The sequence below is a fragment of the Falco punctatus genome (assembly GCF_963210335.1).
Source record: "Falco punctatus genome assembly, contig: scaffold_42, whole genome shotgun sequence".
NCBI classification, from domain to species: domain Eukaryota; kingdom Metazoa; phylum Chordata; class Aves; order Falconiformes; family Falconidae; genus Falco; species Falco punctatus.
This window is the reverse complement of record NW_027660254.1, coordinates 264,087-284,212: the sequence shown is the minus strand read 5'-3', so window position 1 is coordinate 284,212 and position 20,126 is coordinate 264,087. Positions and strand designations below refer to the sequence as shown.

Sequence of the window (20,126 nt, the reverse complement as noted above, 5' to 3'; positions counted from 1 at the left end):
TACCAGTTCAAGTATTGCCAGACCACATTGCACAAGCTAAACTAAGTCACTCTTTTTTCCATCAAAATGCTGGAGCTCTTAAACGACAGCTTGACCTTCCTTCTCAACAAGCGCCAAATATTATTGCTGTCTGTCCTGATTGTCAAAAACATTCTTTCCCATCAATTGCTGCAGGAGTTAACCCTAGAGGATTACAAAGCCTACAATTATGGCAAACAGATGTCACACATTATTCTGAATTTGGTAACCTTAAATATATCCACTCTTCCATTGATACATTTTCAGGTGCCTGGTTTGCCTCTTGTCACACAGGAGAAAAGGCACGAGATGTTCGTAGACATTTAATGCGTGCTTTTGATACTTTGGGTATTCCCTTAAAGATAAAGACAGATAATGGTCCAGCTTATGTTTCAACAACTATAAAAACCTTTTTTGCCCTATGGGGTATAACTCATATTACTGGCATTCCTCATTCCCCCACTGGTCAATCTCTCATTGAACGGTCTCATCAGTCGCTAAAACATCTATTACAACAACAAAAAGGGGGAATGGGAATGGCTATTCCAGAGGAACGGTTACAGAAAGCATTGTATGTTTTTAATTTTTTAAATTGTTCTTTAATAGATAACAACCCCCCGACAGTTCGACATTTTACTGCAAATACCTTCTTCAAGGCACGGGTTAAAGCCCCAGTATTGGTTCGAGATCCAGAAACAGGTAAAATTATGGGACCATATCCTCTTGTTACATGGGGAAAAGGTTATGCTTGTGTCTCCACAGAAAAAGGACCCAGATGGATCCCAGCAAAGAATGTACGACCTTTCCGTGAACCTTTACCGCAGACAACTGATACCGACACCGACCCTACAGAATGAAATAAAAACTGTGTGAGGATTTCTGTTTTGCATTAATGTCAGGTAAACAAATTCAGGATGTAGCATCTAGATTTCACTTTTTACAGCGCTTGGAACGGACAATATCGCCCTGGATTAAACCACTTAACAAAGGTAATACGTTTGGACCAGTCCAGATCCCCAACGCACTGACGGCACCACTAGCAGATATTATCTTCCGTTACATCGACTTTCAACGACACTGTCATGAACCAGATTGGACAGCGTCTCGATTTCTACAGTTATGTTGCTATGAACATGGACCATCTTGTCGACTGTGGATCAAGGTTCATCGTGAACTCTGTGATCACGATCGCTGGTGAGTTGTAAGACTAAGGGACAGATGGGGTCATTGGATGTGTTCTGAGTGTAATAATCAAATATTAAGGTTTAATCGTATACAGTGGGCTGAACGTTTTATGGGAAAACCTCTTTTGGAATTAGAGGGAGTTACAGGGTTAGGTTCTGAGATTTTGCCAAACTTAGTTTTTGCAAATTTTTTATCATTGATTGAAAGCCTAGAAGTACGGGCTATTGCACAGTTGTTGTTTCAATATATTGTATTAGCAAGCAGAATTTATAATATTAACAAGAACATTACTGTAGGATTAGAGTGTGGACAATCAATTGCAGTGCCTCGGTCATGGACAGTACGACCAGAAGAATGGCTGGTTGTAAAACGACGATGGAAAAAGAAAAAGAGAAACAAGTGTTGTCAGTAATATGGATAATGATGTTCATACCTGGACCTTGGCCTATTGAAGGTGGCTCTTATCCCCCTTTTCTACCAAAGGTAAATGTTTGGGTCACGTTGGCGAACTTGACTGGACAGGATACTCTGTGTCTTGCTATGGCCACTCCGGATCAGCCTTTTCCCACATGTCTTGTGGGCTTACCATTAGATGAATGGCCTATACCTAGGGACCTTCAAAGTCTTTTTCCACCCAAAAACGTATCAAAAAATGTGACAGACAATTGGGATGTATGGATACCCCATCTCCCACTGGCCACTTTGGAACCACAAGAAATTGAACTCCTTGGTTCTGTAAAAATGGATTTTTGCATAAAATTTAACTACATGGGAAAGAATCAATCTAGGGCATGGGACGTTTCCCCTACTCATCCTGTTTTTAGAAATGCAAGTATCTGGTGTAATTACACTGCTAACGACTTGTCTAAATCTAGCAATGCTCCGCTCTCACTACCTGCTGGAGTATTTTTTATTTGTGGTGATAGAGCATGGCCTGTCATTCCTTCTCATATAAAAGGAGGTCCGTGTAGCTTAGGGCGACTTTCCGTCCTGACTCCTAACACATCTATGATTTTACAACATTGCTACTCTCGAAGGACAAAGCGTGGCGTTCATGCATTTGCCTCCGACTGTGATGATAACATGCAATTTTGGTCCTTTGGCCAACGCTTTATTGCATCTCTTCTGTTGCCTGGAGCTGCTGCAGGAAAGGCTCTGGCAACATTAGATAAGCTTGGCTGTTGGCTTGCCAAACAAACTAATGCCACAAGCAGTGCCCTGTCTGGTCTTTTATTAGATGTTGATAGTGTTCGCCACGCGACATTACAAAATAGAGCTGCAATAGATTTTTTGCTTCTGGCACAAGGTCATGGTTGTGAAGAGTTTGAAGGGATGTGTTGCATGAACCTTTCAGATCATTCGGAATCAATTCATGCTAGCATCCAAAGATTGAGGGATGGAGTTTCTCGCCTTCAACAAAGTGATACTTGGGATTGGTTAGATAAACTGTTCAGTGGTTGGGGCATTTCAGGATGGTTAAGAAGTTTAGTGAAGATGATTATATATGCTTTAGTTGCTTTTTTGTTTGTTTTATTACTTATACCTTGTCTTTTACAATGCTTACAAAAATTAATAACTCATTTGATTTCAGGGGTTCTTTTTGTGCAACAGGAAGGGGGAGATGTAGGACAAGGCCTCAAGGACAAGAGTCCAAGTACTGATAGCCTGATGAATAGAGACTTGTTAGAACTTGTAGGGCACAAGCCCTGGGAACCAAGGAACAAGCCAACTGCAGACCCCTGAGCCGCTACAGCTGAGGAGGCAGCCAGGCGGACAGAGAAACAAGTAGCCAGATAAGGGAACGGATGGCGCCAATATGTAATCAAGAAAGCCGCGTAGAAAGAAACTCCCTAACTTTGGAATAGAAATTATTGCTATGTCAAGATAAACTAATAAGTTCCTATTGTTCTAACGGTGTGCCTTAAATATCAACCAATCAGTGTTTTTTACGCTTAAGATTTGACCAATCAGTGTGTAATATGTAGAAGGTAGAAACATATGTAATTGTAAGAAAATCACTAATAAATGGACAACTTGCTTGCATCAAGCTGTGTCCCGTCTCTTCATTCGCTGCAGCACCTTACCATCCAGACTGGGTGGAAGCAGCTCCCCAGTGTGGCTCAATGCCCTTTCGTCCTCCACAGCCGCCATCCGGTTGTATTCCAGGGCCACATTCCCCGTGTTGGACAGCATGGAACTGAAAAGCAAGAAGGAGGAGTGAAAAGACAATGACCAATAAATACAAAGCAAGTAGAAAAGTAACACTGTATGGTGAGCTTCTGGTACCCCTTCCTTGATGCTCAGGAGTATCTTTGTCCCCAGGTAACTCTGCCACGTCTAGACCACTGCCCTGGGCTACCCAGAGACAAAGTGTTTCAAAGTTTGGAGGTTAAAGAGGAAAGGGCAGGCATGGTGCCCAGGAGACTTAATCCAAGGGTCTTATTCTGGTCTTTACATCTCAGTTTGACATTATTTTGACTGCAAACCTGTCCTCGAGCAGATGAGGACAGGCAACACGCAATGGAAGCAAATCCATGGTTGCTGTCAGCAGAAAGGCATGGCAGAATTGAACCTTTCCTGGCACGCCTTGGCAGGACGGTGGCCACCATCTCCTGCTTGGCTTTATGTGCAGATACGCAGGCCCCAGCACCCTGCCAGGACTTGGACAGGATGAAACAATACATGATTTGTTTAAAGAGAAGAACAGCAGGTGAGACTGAACACAAAGCCCTAGAAGGGACTCGAGTCCACATGTGAGGCATCTCCAGGCACCCAGGATGTGTGGAAGCTGAAACCTCAGAACCAGCAGGCAGCAGCACACACACCCCTGCCCCCACCCCCCGCCAGGCCTAATCACCCAGTTAGAAATTAGAAGAGGTTTATTAAGTGGCCAAACAATAAACATGTCAGTGTTTTATTTTTTGCCTTTATTGGCACTTTATTGCCTTTATTTTCACCAGACCACGAGTAGAAGGAGAAGCAGAGGCCACCAGAGAGCACGGCACAGCTCCGGCGAAGCAGGCACCAGGTCAGCCCTGGGCAAAGGCAGCTCCCACGCACGGGTCCCTGCCTGGCCTCTGGCTCTCACGTGAATGTCCTCGTCTGGAAGGGCAAGGTCTCCTTGCACTGAATCGTGTCCGTATCCAGCTTGAGCTCAGCGTAGTCGACAACAGCACTGAGGCAAAGCTCCACCTCACGGCTGCTCTCCTCCAGGACAGTGTGAGCTGGTTCTGGGTCTGTCTCGATCACCTCCAAACAGGAAAGGGAAGAATCACTGAGCAGAGCCTAGAAAGCCCGGCTGAGCAAGAGGAGGCTTTTGGCCTCCAAGATCAGCCACGTACAGGGGCTAGAAAGGACCATTCCCATTTATTTCCCCGGGAAGGTGACAAAATTTAACCCTTCCATTACAGTGTTTGTTTCTACCGACTGAACACCATAATCACCACCATGACTGAGAATACACCCATGGGGACAATGACTGGGTCATAGGTACCTGTCCCTGTGTTTCAACCCTGTAGAGTGTCAGACCTTTTTCATGGCCCGCTACAGATCCAGCAGGCCTCTAAATTAGGATTAAGTTCCCCTGTGGGAGTTCTGTGGATGGAGAACCCCAAGACTGAACAAAACCAGAAAGCACCTTTTCCCTCTTGTCTTAGCGGGAGGTGCTTTCCAGACACCATGTGTGGGGCAACAGCCACGCTGGTGAGGGCTGGGGACGGGCATTTTGGAATGGGGACGAACTCACTAGGAAAGCCTCCGACTGCTGCTGCTGATGGGGAAGAAGTGTGGTTTACAGGTCTTAAAAAGGCTCAGAAACTAGGGAGGAACACGTGCCAGGTACGTGTGTGTGGCACTTTCTGGAGCGATGCTTCTCCAGACTGCTGCACGACTGCCACGCAGCACCTGGGCTGCTCCACAATGAGATATCCCACACAACATGGGCACCACCACCAAAATCTCTGCTATCGGTGTAGGCAGAGCTGACAGCTCACCCGCCATGTGCCGGTGGGCTGGCCAGCGCACACACAAGAGCACTAGTGTGGCTCTCCACTCCAAAACAAGAGTCAGAGTGCAGCGCCTTAAACTCCTTGTTGGTGAAAAGGCACTGAAGTCGACGAAGAAATTTTAACACCACAAAACGTGATAAAATCGTAAAATGTGCCCTCCCGTTCAACACAGGTTGCAACACTTCAGCTTTTGGCAGAGACCGGTAGTTTGCATGTGGCTAAACGTGTCTTGTCAAAAGACCTCCCCATTTTGTGTTGGTGTCACAGGTCACTGCATCTGCCTCTCCCCCAAAACGCACTGCGGGTGAACCTCACGGGTGGATTAAACGTCAGGAGGACGCAGGAGCTGCTCAGCCAGCAGAGATGGTGGCCTGCCAGGGTTTTTTTGTAGCAGCTCCGTTAGCTTTTCCTGTTTGCGTTTCTTACCTTCTTCTTCACAGGCCACGTGGCTCCTGGGCCCCTCATGGTGGTATCCACCCACTTGATGGTGCGCAGGCAGTCATCCCAGTCTTTAATCTGCTCCGGCGGCAGCGGGAAGGTGATCCTAGCCACCTTGCACTTCACAGGGTGCATTTTGAAGGTGACCGCGACATCCGATTTCAAGGTCACTGTGATGGCCTTAGCACAGCCAGCATGGAGGTGTCCCACCTAGGGAGAACCAGAGAGCCAAGACCTAACTGGAATCACTAGCAAGGGCAGGACTGACAGCAAAGAGATCGATCGATGTGGTGAGCAGCTGTGCCAGGAATCTGCCTCTTACCGTGTATTCATCTGGGGTTTGACAGAGGAAAATACAAAAGATGCCACCTCCCGTAACACTGAGCCTTTTCTGTGGGGTTGACAGCCCCGCGCCAGCTAAGCCAGGGATTGCAGCTCCTTTGTGGCACTGAAACAGGCTCTCACCGGTACGTGGTGACTCCCTGCCAGCTCCTGGGAACCCGCCGGGCAGGGCTGGAGCAATGGGAAAAGGCAGAGCCATCCAAACTCACCTTGGGGGAGAAGTGAAATGGGGTGTCTGCCAGCCACTCAAACCGCATCGCCTCCGTCCTGCTGCGGTTGGTGATGGTGAAGGTCACGCTGTAGGGTTTCCCGATGTGACAGTCCCCGAACGGGATGTGATTCACTCTGGCAGCTGCTAGGAATGAGAGCAGGAGGTCTCAGTGTGCCTGAGGTCCATCCGCCCCCCTCACTTCCACAGAGACAGGCGTGGCCAACTCTTCCTTGCTCCAAGCCTTCCTCCCTGGGGAGACGCAGTTCCCCATCCTACCGCTTCCATGGAAGCGCCCTGCCACATCCCTAAACCCGTGGCTGTGGCTGTGCAGAGCCACGCAGCACAGCATGCACTGCCCCTCTGCACAGAGCCAGCACGCTCCCAGACCGCCAGGCCAGGGGGTGACAGCACAGGCTGCGTATATCGAGGGCACAAATCATTAGACACGGGCTTCATCTCCATAGCATACCATGGGCTGGCAGCCCTCCTTTTGGAGATACTCAGCTGAACGCGGGTATCTCTGACCCTTCCCTGCTAGCCTGCAAGCTTCTCCCTTGACAGACGATCTTCTCTTCTGCTCTCAAGCTGCCTCTTAAGCCTCTGCAGGCTACAAAAGGCAGCAGGATCTGGCTGCTAAAGCTGGACCGCAGGTGCGTGGCACAGGGTGAGCAGAAACGTCTGTTTTCCTGTTCCTTGATCCACCTGGGCAGCCTTTCCTCTCTTACCCTCAATTACGTCTTCCTCTAGATTGCCCTCAGCATTCTCCTCCTCCTCACTGTCTGCCACCAGTCCGTGGATGTTATCTAGCGTGAAGTCATCCTCGTAGCCTTCGCCCACCAGCTGAATGTCGGTCTCCTCATACGGGTTGTTCACCACCGACAAGTGGATCCTGCCTTCCACACGTTGGGCCAGGGTGGGTTTGAAAAGCACGTCAAACTCTGCTAATTCCCCACGGAGCAGGACCAGGAGAGCGGTGTGAGGCTTCCTCTCTGCACAGCAATGAAATCAGCGACAAGTGATACAGCTGTACCGCTGAAATATTTCTGTGGGGCGTAAGGGGTTGAAACCCAGCTACCTCTAAGCACAGGTTCTCCCACCAATGGTGCCAGACCCTCCTCCTATGTTCACAAGGCTACGACAGCACCACGCGTATCACTGCTGAAGTGCCTTAAACACAGGTTAACACCCAGCGCTCACTCAAACTGCAGTCAGTCAGCTCCTGCCACACGTAAAGCTGAGCCAAAGAATGGGTTTGGCTTCTGTTGGCTGGCTGTGGGCTCAGGGGCTGCCTCCATTCAGGCTGCTACTCCCACATGCAGCAAAGACCTCAGATGGTCCGCTGAAGTGGTGACAGCCCCCCGCAACTCAACCCACCATGTCCAGAGGAACAGAAAAAACTTCCAACCACTTTCTAGGAGGAAGCCGTGCGCAGAGTCCACATGAAAAGCTGGGGGTACGGAGAGCCCCAGCGAAGAAACAACATCTAACATTTGGCGGCTGCTTGGCCAAGCCAAGAGCAGGGCACACATTTCTCCCCTGTGTGGATGACCGCGCTTCACGCTTACTGGATTTACCTCCTGCAGGAGAGTCCTCCTTCACGCCCCCAGCTTGGTAGACGCATTGTGTGGTGGGCCTGGCTTTCAAGAAGAAAACTCCCGCTTCATCCAACAGGTCTATCGTCAACTGAGAAAAAGGAACACAGAGCACAACCACACTGCTGTGGGTACAGGGTGACACGTGGGTTGGCACCGTACTGGTGCTGGTCCAGCACGGGGCATCCAGCATGCTTCCCCGCTTCAAACACAGCTCTTAGCTAAACTTACAAAGTTCAAGTAAAACTAGACAGAAAAAAGAAGCGTTCAGAGGCGCTGGGATACAAAAGTAATGAACAGAATTTTTCATTAAAGTGTAGTAAAATGGGATCAAATACAATCTAATGCAACTAGGACATCACACGTGCCCACCCGAGAATCAAAGCGTGAGAAGAGAGATGGGGGGAAAACACCCCACCAACTTTCTTGCGCTGTATTTAACTGAAAAGGATAGGCTAGTCAGAAAAATCGCATTTCCAAGAGGAACTCTCTTCCTGGAAATTACAAGTCAGTCATTTGCTTAAAAAGAATTTCTGAGAGCTGTTTCCAGGTCTGCCATGCTTCCTGGGACCTTTTCTCCACGAGACAAGCACTTGTTCCCAGACCAGAGCGTTCCCTGAGCAGGTCCTCACCTAGACAGGTAGGGTGCCACCATTATGAAGGACCAGAGGGAGCTTTTGTGAATCACCCAGCAACAGCTTCTTAAAGACCAGCAGAGGGTTCCCTCTCTTACTGTGAAGTACTGGGCGCAGGACTGTCACCCGAGGCAGAGTCCCATCTCCACTGACACCGAAGGTCAGGCTTTGCGCTTTAATTGCTGCAGGGCTGCAGGAAAGGCAGAGGAGAGATCGTGACGGCCGGCACTAACCAATTTCCCACCTGGCAAGCAACAAAGAGGGGCCACCCACTGCATTTTCCCTGGCTGGTGCTCCTGTACCCCACGACACAGGTCTCCTCCGCCCCCCTCCTCCCAATCCAATCAGGGCCATTCACAAGAGCTCTGAAGAGCCAGAGCCTTCCAGAGTAGCAGTAAAAGAACATGTCACTGAATTGAATCATGCAGCACAGCAGGTAAATAATGAGGCGAGAGGTGAGACATGGCAAATTCACTGGCTGCGATGATATGAGACACATGCAAAAAGCACGAGCGCAGCATGGAAATAGTATAAAAGCAAGAAGGGAAAAATAAATGGCACCATCAGTAATGATTATTTCCAAGGACGCTAAAAAAGGAATTGCGTACTAGAGCAGAAAGCTGACTTGTCCTGACTCAGCCACTAAACGGCTGGGGAAGAGCCGGTCAGAGCCCTGGTACACACGTCCCAGGACAGGGGAACTGGGCTCCTTTTTTAGAAGGGCTCCAGTCGCTCCTTTGACAGAGAGTAGCTTAACATACCCCAGGTAATCACATACAATCATCTCATTTTAACAGAAACAAGGAGGAAATAATGCATGCTGGCTGGCTGGCACAGAAACGGCTTCATCTAAACCTTTGTCCTTGGAAAGCCCCAGCTCAACTGTTGCACATCTCCATTTCTTGCTGATTCACTAACTCCCAGCTGGCCACCAAATGCTGCACTGCCTTCACAGTCACTCGCAGAGGCTAAGCTATAACCCCTTCTCTTTCTACTCTGTCTAGTAGTTACCGCCTCCTCTATTCTCTAATGCTAAGCACTCTGCCTAAGGCTACCGAGAGCATCAGGGTTAACAAGAGGTCGGGTTCCTCCCAGAGGAGGGGCAGCCATCAGGCAGGTCCCCCCGCCCAGATTTCACAGGGGGAGTTACCTCGCCAGGACATCGAGGGAAGCCTCAAAAGTGCACTGGTAGCTCTGCATCATCTGTGGAGTGAAGGTCACCGTAGCAAAGGCGTGGGAGCAGCTGGGCACGCACATCTGAACGGGATCCACCTTGAAAATGTCACTGATGGGGCTGTGAAACTTGGGGGAACCCACAGAGCCGTGTTAGGAGGAAACATCCTTCAGTGTTCCGTACGCAGTCTTATTCTTATATGCGTCACCGGGAACAGCCCCAGACAGCGTGTCTCCCTTCCTGCTTGCCCTGGGCAGGCTCCTTCCATCGCAGGGGTGACTCCAAAGCGGTGCTGACCTTGCACAGGGAGCCCAGGAGCGCAAAAGCTGGCTTTGAGCACTGGGCAGCCACCCCAGCACACAAGGGAGGGGGGCACTGCACGGAAACCCCGCAACTAACCTCAAACTGGCCTTTAAAGAGAAGGAAAAGGCCAGGGAGCCTGAGGGAATGGTCTGCTTTGAGCCCAGGCACGTCAGGCCAGTAAAGGCCCCCTCTGAGCGGGCTTCCAAGAGATGTGCAGAAGGGTTTGGGTCTCCCACCAAAGACCCAGCCAGAGCGGTGAGCCAAAGCCTTGCTCGAGACGTGCCAAATTCAGAACTGCCACCCTGGCACTGCTGCTCCCCCCTGTAGCCTGACCTGCACGGAGCTGGACTAGGGCAGGCAAGAGGAAGCAACGAGTCTGGAGAACAAGGCAGCGCAGCCTGTAAAGAGCAACGGTCACCTTGGCCTCTTGTTCTTACCTCACCGGCGATGGGTTTGATGGAAAGGACCACATTGCAGGGGACTTTGTTGACATTGTGGATCTCGAAGCGAGCTGTGGCCCGGTGCCCAACCCGAACGTCGGTGAAGATAAACTTGTTCTCATCTCTGACATACACACCCTTGTCTCGCACCGTCTGCGGGGTCTGGCAGAGGTTGACGTTGCTGCAGATTCGATGCTCCTCAAAGATGGACTCGATGTCATCAACCACAAATGCTGCGGAGCAGAGCAGAGGGAGGGCTGAATGCTGAATTCCTGATGAATTTTTTGGGACCCTGCTGGCCTCTCGGAAGGCTTGATAAACCCTTTCTGCCCAGGTCACTGCAAAACCCAGCCTTGGGCGGGGAGTCGGCTGCGAGGATGGAGCTCAGTCCCAGTCAAGGAGTATTGCTTTCCTTTTATCCTTCCATGCATCCCTCCCAGCCTCTCCCCGCTGGCTGACTTGAAAAGAACTGGAACCTCTGAGGATTTTAGGGTTTAGCTTCAAGGTCAGGGCGCCTCTCTAACCAAGCAATAAGTTCAGGTGCTGACCAGCAGCAGGTCTGGCTGTGGGAACCTGTGGACGGGGCGTACCTGGGAGGCAGGACTCAGCCAGCAGGGTATAGGGGATGCCGAGGGGATTGTCCTGGGGGTCTCTGTCGCTGATATCGATGCGCAGGTGCTCCTCGCACGTCCCCAGTGATTCCGCAGAGCAATCCACCGTGATCATCTGCTGGCCCCCAGGAGGGATGGAACCAAAGCCAGGGTACACCGTGAACATGCCTAGAGTGAGGCGAGCCTGCAGAAAGAGTCCCAGGAGAGGCTGACGTCCAGCAGCCCAGCCTTGAGCATCCCCAGCAAGGAGTACGCCACCCCTCAACCTCCAGCCAGGCCGAGCCCCCAGTCCCAGGGCAGGGAGGGATGACTCCACGGCCCAGAGGCAGCCCCAGGACGAGAGGGACAAGCCAGGAGGAGCTGCAGGCCTATCCTGGCTGGCACAGAGGACGGAGTTTGGGTGTAAAAGGTGAAGGTGCTAGCTGGGATCCTCCAGCCTCAGGGGTAAAACAGGAGAGCAGAAATAACTGTGAGAAGTGACGGGAGGGAAGGGAGGGGACTGGGAAGACGAAAACACAAGGTCATCTGGTATCTATGGAGTGGGACTTCAAACAGGAACGTGCCCACATCTGTGGTATTCACAGTCCTATTTTGGCTAGCAGCCACCAAAACACGGGACCTGCTCCTCTCTCTTGACCCCACAACTCCAAGTCTGAGCCAGAGCACGGGACTGTCAGTGCAACTGAGCAGCTCCTGCCTCTGCTTGTGGCTGGGAGATGACGGACCTCCATCGTGCAGACCATGTCCCACCCCACGGTGATGAGCCCCCATCAGCGTCCTCCCCCAGCACCCGCAGCAGTGTGTCTTGGGGAGCGGGAGCCACCCACCTGCATGGAGGGGCTGGCAACCTTCTGCAGCGAGCGCTTGCTTTTCTTGGCTGAGGAAGTCCTTTGGTGTAAGTTCTCACTCTTGCCAGAGTGGGCAGATTTCATTTGACATCCACTAAGAGGAGAAAGCAGAAACATCCATCATGCTGAGCCCCCACCCTGCCTTCCTCTGAAGCCAAAGCTGACCTTCCCCTCCCCACAGAGGAAAGCCTCCCTGCCCCTCGCAGCCCCGGCGGCACCTCCTGCAGCTTACAGACAGCTCAGCTGTATCACCAGCTTTGCCCGACACACGGGGACACTGAGGCACTTTTCCACTCCCTGTTCACAAGCAGGTGACGTGAACTGGACAATAACCCAGGTGTCTGGGCTGCCTGTCACACACCAGCCACGCTGTCGTGCCTCCTCAGGCAGGACAGGTGATGCAGGTCTTCTCTCACCTTTTCTCTTGCAATCGGGATGCGTCCTGGTCTGCTCGGTAGATGAGGAATTTAAAGTCAAGGCTGCCTTTGTTCTCCAGCATGAAGGTGCAGGTTTTCCTGCTGCCCTTCACCATGGCACCGAAGTTGATGAGCGAGGCGGGGTGAATGCTGTACTTGCTGAACACAGCTTTCGCCGACACCCTCACTGGGATGACGGCGACAGTCTCGCCTCCTCCGCAGATGCTGGGCTCCATCACCTGCAGCCAGAGGAGGGCTTGGTAAAACCAGCAAAGAGGCCAGCCTCTGACTCTCTTCCCTGATCCCATCCCAGGTCCCCATCAGCTCATCCTCCCTGTTTCAACGCCTCCTCCGGAGCCAGACTTTCAGCTCCGCTTAGGAAGCATCACAAATGTTTTCTGAGACATTGCTGTCACCTACGAGAATTACCCAGCTAAAGCCCTCCTTCCAGAAGGCACCTGTCCTGCTCACGCTCCCAAGACGTGCTGTGCCACCGCTGCCTGGCTGGGGCAGCTCACCTGGTAGTGCAGGATGGGTTTGTCCTCGATATTCACTTCCGTCTTGGGGTGGAAGAACACCTGGACCTGCACAGGGCGCCCGGAGGCAGCCAGCAGGCCCTTCTGCGGCTGGATAGTGAAGTGGCTTGCCAGGTCTGGTATGGTGGTGCCTGCAGCTTTCAGCTGGAAACTGGGGAGAAAGGGAAGGAACAAAGACCTCTGCAGTTAAAAGTACAAGTGCCACCAGCACAGCCAGGACTTGACATAAGACCATAAAAAAATTAAAAGGGAAAGAGTCCAGCTCTGCTTGGGGAATCTCAGATCTTGAGAGAGTGCAGACCATCATGAGTGTTGCAAACTAACTTCGACAGCCAATTTTCTCATCCCCTCCTTTAAAGAGTCATAAAGAGAAAGGAGCTGCCCCTCAGAGGAAGGCAATGGATCTCAGCAGTGAGTGGCTTCAATTTCAGGGCCTCTCCTTCTGGTTCCTGCTCAGCTGTGAAGGACTTCTGGTGTGGGGCTGCATTCTCCCTTAAAGTCTTTGAGATTAGGGAGCCCGGGCTTTTTATTTAACCAGACCACGAGGCAGCCAGCACGGGAAGCGGTTCTAGCCATGGGCAGGAGGAGAAGGCAGGCCTGGGCAGATGGTGGCACCACGCGTTCACAGACCAGGCAGCTGGACCCACCTGTACGCAATCTCGTACTTCCCCTTGTTCCTCAGAGTCAGCACTTGCTTCGCATCACCCAGGACTTTCAGGACTCCAAAATCCACGGTGCCACCTGCACCTGCAGAAAACCCGCAGAGCCAGGCAAGAAACGGGGAGTATTTGTGAGCTGCTACAGACCACACCAAGTGACAAGACAGATATTTCAACACTTCCAGGCCAATTTCAATTGGCCTCTCAATACTGAAATGGGGCTTATAAGAAAGGTGGGGACAGGTGTTTCCTGGGGGGCTGTAGTGACAGGACAGGGGGCAATGGCTTTGAACTGGAGGAGGGGAGATTTACATGAGCTGTTGGGAAGAAATTCTTCACTGTGAGGGTGGCGAGGCACTGGCAGAGGCTGCCCGGAGCAGCTGTGGCTGCCCCACTCAAGGCCAGGTTGGACGGGGGTTGGGGCAACCTGGGCTAGTGGAAGGTGTTCCTGCCCATGGCAGGGGGGTTGGGACAAGACAATCTTTGAGGTCCTTTCCAACCCAAACTGTTCTATGACACTTGGAGTTCTCAGGCAGCCCAAAACCCTTCTCAGGAAGTTTCTGTTCTTGGAAATTTGCTTTAGCTACTTTGCTGCCCTTGCTCTTCTTACTCGGAGAATATCTGCAGGGTTTAGCAGGTGAGGAGCTGGGTTTCTGTCTTCTTGCTTCCAAGCACTGATCCAACAACTTTATGTGCCCTGCTGAGCCCTCAGGAGCTGCCAATTGCTCGCTCACATCGCTGTGGTTTCTAAGCCCCCAGACCAACCTGCACACTGCAAAGCTCAGGGGCGAGAGACTCGAGGCTGGCTGTGCCCTGACAGCCCTTCACTCCACTCAACTTGCAGGATACGCGCTTTATGTGACCGGGCCACGCTTGCATGCTACCCCATCCCAAGCGCTTTGGTTGCTCACCTGCCAAGGCAAGGCAACGCACCCAGACTGCTTTATTTTGGGGCGTCCACTGACCTTTAGGAATGTTGATGATTGGAGCAACATCATAGCCCTCTGCAGAAACGAGGATATTTTCGGTCTGGACAATCCCCAGGATGTTTTCTGCATCTGAAACCTGAGGCAGCGAGAAACGAACAGTGCTTAGACCGTTCTCTTAAATTCTTTTGGTAGACAACATACGAGTCCTTGTCTCTGCTGGCTGCTTCCACCATGGCCTCCCCTGCTTGACAAGCACTTGTGGATTCCCAAACTCTCCCAACCTGCTCATCTCACGGGCTGACCCAGCGAGATGCTGCTGCAGTAAGAAGCCCTACCAGCCCAGCTCGGCACTCCTTCAGCAGGGAGTGCTGCCACGGAAGCACCCGGGGAGACACAGCGATGGAAAAACAATCTCAAGAATTGTGAGGTGTCCCAGAGCAGGTGGCATTGACCGTCAACCCTCTCCCCTTCAATCACCCAGCATCCTCACTGAAGTGCAGCCCCCAAACCACGGGGAACAAAAGCCCAGGGTGACAGCTTGTTGCTCTCCGTTAAGAGCCCCGGACAGGCTCCAGCATGGGCGCAGGGAGCACGCCGAGGTCTGGACAACCAAACAACAGCATTCAACCACGCACAGCGGCAAGGTGGCTGTAACGCGGGCTCAGGACACAGCGCCTGGTTGTCTGGGCTGACGCAGATGCTCAGGGATGCACCATGTGCTCTGGTGAACCCAGGCTGAGGCAGCAGAAGTTGGGGTCACAGCAGCCTTGTGTCCCTCAGGTGCAGCTCTTCCTGGCCTGGCAGCACACATGCCCCCTGAAGCTCAGCTATAAGAGCAAGTTCCTTGCCGCTAAGGGCCTGCCCCCCCGGCGATGCGGGTAGAAAGGAACCTCGGGAAGGCTCATCCTTTGTCCCCCTCTTTGCAGGGAACCCTTCAAGCACAGCCTCCACCCCAAAGATCTCGTTGCCCTGCCAGGGAGGGCACAGTCCCCCTCACCTCCAGTCGGATCTTCTTCTCAATGTTGAGAGCCTTTGTGGGCTTGAAATACAGATGCACGTCAAACTCCGTGCGCGGACCAACGATGCCCTCACGTTGTGACACGGAGAAGTCCTCGCCCAGGTTTTCCAGCCCACAGAGCCGCCAGGCCACAGGCAGCAGGGTGCTGTTTCGCAGGACCAGGGTCTTGCTGTCCTCCCTGCAGAGGCAGAAAGACACCCTGCACCAGCTGCTCGATGGTCAGGATAGGCCTTGCAACTGAATGCATCTTGGAGCAGCCCTATGCATTAGTTTATATATATATCTTTATCTATACACATCCAGTATTTATAGTATCCATAACATTAGTTAAATGTCTTCTCTGTGTCACAAGTCTCAGAGGTGAGGTCCTGGGGAAGGGCTGGGTGCTAACGGTGTATCCAACAGAAGGGACATAAGGAGGAGCAACTGCACTGCTCTCCGAACCAGCAGACGAGATACAAATGAATCAAGATGCCCATTGCACCACGTTGCTGGGGGGCTACAGAGCTTGCGGCTGTCCTGAGAGAACCAAGCCAGCAAGGAACGGTGAGCAAGAGACCGGGAACTGCTGGCAGAAAGAGGGACGCCAGCCCAACATCCAGCCTGAAGGGCCGTGCAGCCAGCCAGAGAGGCTGAAGGGGAGCTCACCGACAGCACCCGTCCCCAGCAGAGGGGCCGCGGGATGACTGACCTGTGCAGAAGCAGCCTGTTGAAATGCACGTGCTTGGGGCTGACCCTCAGCTCCACCTTCACCCCCTGGCAGCACAGGGGGAAGACCACCGGCTCTGGGTTCTCCTTAATGCGGCAGACGAGCTTGTCTTCCACCAGACCAGCTGAAGTGGGGTACGCCCAAATGCTCAGCTTCTAGCCCCGTCCCCGAAACAAGAAATACAGAAGAGCACTCAGTGAGCAGGAGGAATGGCTCCTGGGCACTTACACCAGTGCCTGCCCTACCTGCTGTCCCCTACCTGCTTCTCGTTCGGTTTCAGCCTCATGCTGGGAGGTTCTACAAGGAACGTGTCCGCCTTGAGATCGCGCTCAAAGGAGAAATGCGCCTCTACTTCCAAGGGGGTGACGTTGAGGATGGTTATCGTCTCACAGTTGCTGGGATAGTCCAGTGCCTTGTACCTGTCCGCAAAAGGGGAGAAGGCTGCAGAGGAGACCGTCGCCTTCATCCCACACCAAGGAAAGCGCCATGTCCTGGCAGCGGGAGGCTGCACTGCAAGACCATGTTCCAACAAGCAGGCCAAGAAAAAGGATCATTTTCAGGGGCACACTGGGTGCTATGTGTCTCCATCCTTGCGTTACTTTGATGTCCACCCCTGTACTTGGTGCCTGCAGCCCAGACACGTGATGATGCACAGGCCACTTAAAGAGCATTTTACAAATTAGAAATTCAAAGATGCCTGGAAAAACAGAGGTACTGCAGGCACGTGGGTTCTCCCCCTTTCTTTGTTGGGTTTCCTTCCCTGCAGGGTAGAAAGAAATGCTCTTGGAAAGAGCTTTTAAAAATAGTTTAGCTTTTGTCTTCCAAAACAGTCACGAGATTGCCTTGTATTTCACAGGTTAGCTCAAGGTCTGAGGGAAGGAAATAGAGAGGATTCATTCCCAAGAGGAATGCTGAATTTAAAAAAAAACGTCCCTTCCCTCGGGTATGGAGCAGATTTGGGAGTTAAAGGGTTAAAAAGCACAAACAGAAACCCAAGGCCATGCAGCAGCCTGACTAAAGATCCTCTTTTGGTTTTTGAACTGTTTTGATTTCATTTGCTTGGGTTGTCAAAATACCACTAGCTCTCCAGAGCTCCCATGAAGAGGAGAACTTAATTTCTAATACTGAAAAAAAAAGCTATGTTAAAAATAGAAATGCGCCAGCAGCTACAATGGCAACTTTTTCAGGCAGACTTTGTCCAGCATTGAGGACGGGGAAACAGAATTTCCATTTTCATTCCTCTGCAGATCCCCCACGCCCCCATATCGGCAGGTCGAATCATAAGGCCTTACTAATATTACAAACGGATGAATGTTTTACAAAACCATCAGCAGAGTAATTGCTTGTTCAGTCCACCTGTAGAGCTCAAAGCACTTTTAAAAAACACCATAAAGTTCATTTCGTAGGTGGCGAAGCTGAGATGTGGCGGGGGGACACAAGCTGCTCCAAGTGACCTTCAGGCTGGAAGCAGCACATGGCTCTGGCCACCAAGGCACCCACCAGGGAGGAAGATCAGCTCCGTCTCTCCCCTGCTCCTCCAGGACTCACTTGCCCATCATCTGCTCAAGTTCACACATCTGTGGCCCTTCAGCCCCCTGCATCTCCCAGGCAGGTCTCCACCTGGAAATACAAAAGGCATTTCAATTTCAGGTCAGACTGTCTAGGTGATATTTCCATGCATTTCTACAGAAGTAAAGAAGCTAACAGACAAAAAGCCCAGATCAAGCCATATTAGTCAGGCTGATTGGTTCTACCAAGTTAGATCAATAGTGATTATGAACAAATGGACCAAGTGACCAAAGCCTGAGGCTGAGAATACCACTTTTTGAGATGTGGTTTCTTTTCACTGTACTACCCATAGAACTGGAGCACTCTGATAGAAGTATCTGCATTTGTAGAAGCCTCAGAAGCATCTGACCCGCTAGTAAGTGTGTATTAGAGAAATGAAGGTAGTTCTAAATTAAACTATGTCAACAGAAAAGTAGTTGATAGAATCCCTCAGGTTGAAGGAGAACTCAAGGCACTTCATAACAAGAACATTGAACCTTTAGAACAAGTGAACCTTTAAATATTATTACTGCACCGTGAGTTTACAAGAGTGGATTAGGACTATTTCCCAGAAAAATGTGTCTATTTTATGTCTGTTTCACTTCAGGATTAGCCTTTATTAGTACTGCTCTGCAACTGCTAGCACTAAGAATTTAACCCAGTTTTTGTGCCAACAGGTTGTTTTAGCCTAACTTTCACTACAGGTTTTCAGTTTTGTATAAAGTGGTTACAGGGGAAACTGTTTCTGAGTTTGGCCATTTGACCAGCAGCCTCTGATATGGAGAAATAGTGTGAAATGGGGACAATGGACACCGACTGTGATTGCATATGTCTGCCCAGGAATGTGGGTATGGTGACTGGTCATGGGTGCGGTGTCTGGTCACATAGGCACACAGCTCTGAGGAGACAACTACAGTTTTGAGGAGACGCCTGCCCCTCTTCCTCTAACAAAAGGGGAGATGGGGAGACGCCTGCCCTTCTTCCTCTAACAAAGGGGCTATTTAAAAAAGAATGAGAAAAGGATGAGAGATATTCCAATGCTATCTAGAGGGAGGGAGTGCTAAGTCTCCTTGCTGGAGAAGATGGGATGGTCACAAGAACATGAATCACCTACAAACCTGCAAGACCACCACATTCCAGCAAACGGACTGATAAGCTAAATTAACGTACGAAGCGGGGTTTAGGTAACGAATATGTATAGGCGTTAATTGAATATTCATTTGTTTCATTGTATAAATGTAGGATGGTTCGTCACTTCGGGCATGCACGCTTGTGGAGGAGCGATCCCCCGTGCATCTGCGCGCAATAAACATACCTACTTTATAACTTTCGAGTTATAGAGTCTAATTCTGCACGTCAGCCTCAAAAAGACTGACTGAATTTTGCTTTTTACAACTCAGAAAATTAAGAACAGGAACCAGTTTGTTCTCACACCCCCACCCCCACCCCCCTTTCATCCCATGATACATTGTCACTTTGCAGCGTTGGACCAACATTTTTGGAGACCTTTAGCGTTAATCCATTGGGGACAGTATTGGGCTACTGGACAACCAATGCAAATATTAATAAACCAAGAGAAATCCTTAGATTTGATTTGTTGAGGGTCATTTGTACATAGGAGCTACATCTCCAAAATGTGCTTTATTCTACCAGACAGCTTCCCAGCAGTTAGTGAAACCCTTGCCTAGAATGGTTGCTTTACATAACTGATCTATTAAAACATGGAATGTGCGGCGAATGAAGAGACGGGACGCAGCTTGATGCAAGCAAGTTGCCGATTTATTATACACAATCATGAGTTTATATATGTTTTCAGAAGCTGCGTGCTTTAAACAGATTGGTTCTTTAAGCTAAGAATTACATACTAGGCAATCCTCGATTGGTGGTTAACTACCAGCAATCAACAGCAAGGTGTTACCTTTCCTTGGCGCCATCCTTGGCTCCATCCGTCTCCCACTCCCCTGTGCTCTGCAAACATGCCTCATCATGTTAATTGTTGTCTAGACAAGCTCGAGCACATTCCCCTCAGCTAACTGATTGCCACGCATGGTCCTAGTTTGCAGACCGCTCCTGCAGGAATGCCTGTAGAGTTGTGGCACTGCATGACATCTACACGGGACGTGCTTCAAAAGCTACGACCAGGGAGCCTCCTGGCTTCTCAGCAATGCAAGCTCGGGTCAGGTCCTCTGGCCCATTTGCTTGGCATTCATGCTTTATGCCTAAAAAAAGAGGCAAAACGCTCAATGTGGCATTCCAGCATGCTAGTAATCAATCAAATGTACTTGGTAGTAACATTAGAAGAGGCAATCGGGTCACCAAGCAGGTAAGCCCTGCCTTGGCTTAGGCATTTGGATGGTTTTCTCTGACGTGTGTCAGAGCAGACATCTGGCTACACGCCAAATAGCAATGCAGAAATACCGGGGAGAACGTTTTCACTACATCCGTGCTCAGACTGTTCCCCTTTTCACTGCAGGCTCTCTCAGGAGCGCATCTCTCCTTTCTAGGGC

General features: G+C 50.8%; 2 protein-coding genes across 3 annotated transcripts in view; both read right to left on the bottom strand.

Moving 5' to 3' along the window:
- The window catches only part of LOC308057357 (endogenous retrovirus group K member 24 Gag polyprotein-like), a 201,440-nt gene that overhangs the window by 132,075 nt on the left and 49,239 nt on the right, over positions 1-20,126 (bottom strand). The gene's annotated exons all lie outside the window — the stretch shown is intronic.
- Positions 3,837-8,421, bottom strand: LOC308057360 (hydrocephalus-inducing protein homolog). Of its 2 annotated transcripts, none has more exons than XM_080411480.1 (5): positions 7,776-8,421; positions 6,927-7,190; positions 6,200-6,345; positions 5,637-5,858; positions 3,837-4,452 (listed from the first exon to the last, which is right to left on the bottom strand). In XM_080411480.1, exons 1-5 carry the CDS (start codon positions 7,984-7,986, stop codon positions 4,288-4,290), a joined length of 1,008 nt encoding a protein of 335 aa, XP_080267606.1. In that variant the 5' UTR covers positions 7,987-8,421; the 3' UTR covers positions 3,837-4,287. The 2 variants fall into 2 exon arrangements, with proteins under 2 accessions (XP_080267606.1, XP_080267607.1); XM_080411481.1 differs by having other exon boundaries at positions 6,200-6,342.

What these genes read in the sequence shown, in the direction of transcription:
- LOC308057360 (XM_080411480.1), bottom strand. Translation starts at nt 7,986, where the DNA reads ATGCTGGATGCCCCGTGCTGGACCAGCACCAGTACGGTGCCAACCCAC. An exon ending in GGAGGACTCTCCTGCAGGAG is followed by an intron (nt 7,191 to 7,775) that starts GTAAATCCAGTA and finishes ATTGCTGTGCAG; the next exon opens with AGAGGAAGCCTCACACCGCT. An exon ending in AGAGGAAGACGTAATTGAGG is followed by an intron (nt 6,346 to 6,926) that starts GTAAGAGAGGAA and finishes TCTCATTCCTAG; the next exon opens with CAGCTGCCAGAGTGAATCAC.